This window comes from Melospiza melodia, unplaced genomic scaffold (genome assembly GCF_035770615.1).
Source record: "Melospiza melodia melodia isolate bMelMel2 unplaced genomic scaffold, bMelMel2.pri scaffold_32, whole genome shotgun sequence".
Classification (NCBI taxonomy): Eukaryota; Metazoa; Chordata; class Aves; order Passeriformes; family Passerellidae; genus Melospiza; species Melospiza melodia.
The window spans coordinates 2,602,592-2,603,965 of NW_026948638.1; the positions used below are offsets into that span (position 1 = coordinate 2,602,592).

Consider the following 1,374-nt stretch of genomic DNA (forward strand, 5'->3'; position numbering starts at 1 on the left):
TCAATTAATTTAAAGCCACCAAGAGACCCACTCCTCATTGACACTGGGCCACAGTGAAGGTTGAGATAAACCAAATGATGAAGGGCAGAAGCAATGACCTTGCTTTGTGAACATTATTGAAATCTAAAACAAAGGAAAAATAACTCAACAACCACAACAAGAACTATTATAGATTACATTTATTATATGTGATTTGCAGTAATTATCAACCAGTTTAATGCTTCTGAAATTTTCCAATCATCCGTGTCCACACTGCAGCCTTGAGCTCCTGGTTCCTCAGGCTGTAGATGAGGGGGTTCAAGGCTGGAGGCACCACTGAATAGAGAACTGAAAGGGCCAGATCCAGGGATGGGGAGGACATGGAAGGGGGCTTCAGGTAGGCAAAAATGGCAGTGCTGATGAACAGGGAGACCACAGCCAGGTGAGGGAGGCAGGTGGAAAAGGCTTTGTGCTGTCCCTGCTCAGAGGGGATCCTCAGCACAGCCCTGATGATCTGCACATAGGAGAAAACCATGAACACAAAACAACCAAAACTTAAACAGACACCAAGCAATGAATTCCAAATTTTTCTGAAGGTGGAGTGTGAGCAGGAGAGCTTGACGATCTGTGGGATTTCACAGAAGAATTGGCCCAGGGCATTGCCATGGCACAGGGGCAGGGAAAATGTATTGGCTGTGTTCAACAAAGTATAGAGCAAGGCACTGGCCCAGGCAGCTGCTGCCATGTGGGCACAAGCTCTGCTGCCCAAGAGGGTCTCATAGTGCAGGGGTTTGCAGATGGACACGTAGCGGTCGTAGCACATGATGGTCAGGAGGAAATACTCTGCTGAAATGAAGAAGATAAAGAAAAAGAGCTGTGCAGCACATCCTGAGTAGGAGATGTTCCTGGTGTCCCAGAGGGAATTGTGCATGGCTTTGGGGACAGTGGTGCAGATAGAGCCCAGGTCAGCGAGGGCCAGGTTGAGCAGGAAGAAGAACATGGGCGTGTGCAGGTGGTAGCCGCAGGCTACGGCGCTGATGATGAGGCCGTTGCCCAGAAGGGCAGCCAGGGTGATGCCCAGCAAGAGGCAGAAGTGCAGGAGCTGCAGCTGCCGCGTGTCTGCCAATGCCAGCAGGAGAAAGTGCCTGATGGAGCTGCTGTTGGACATTTTGCTGCCTCTGGACATTGGCACCTTTTAAAGACAGAATGTCAGTGATAATCGAGCGGAGATTTCTCACAGAAATATCAAAGCCTTTTCTCATAGACCCTTTCCTACAATTAAACACCTCTCCCTTGTGTATGTCTAGGAGACCTTCCTTCACCTTTGTTCCTGGAGCCCTGATTGTTGCTGGCCAATGTTGTATGAGGAGCTGGACCTTGGCCTGCAGGACACCT

The 1,374-nt window shown here is 49.5% G+C and overlaps 1 protein-coding gene across 1 annotated transcript; it reads right to left on the minus strand.

Moving 5' to 3' along the window:
- Positions 1-214: 214 nt before the first annotated feature.
- Positions 215-811, minus strand: LOC134434094 (olfactory receptor 14J1-like; the record flags this gene model as incomplete). Its single annotated transcript, XM_063182790.1, has 1 exon — positions 215-811. A coding segment is annotated over one exon (597 nt), but the record flags the coding sequence as incomplete, so codon positions are not given.
- Between the last annotated feature and the right edge of the window lie 563 nt (positions 812-1,374).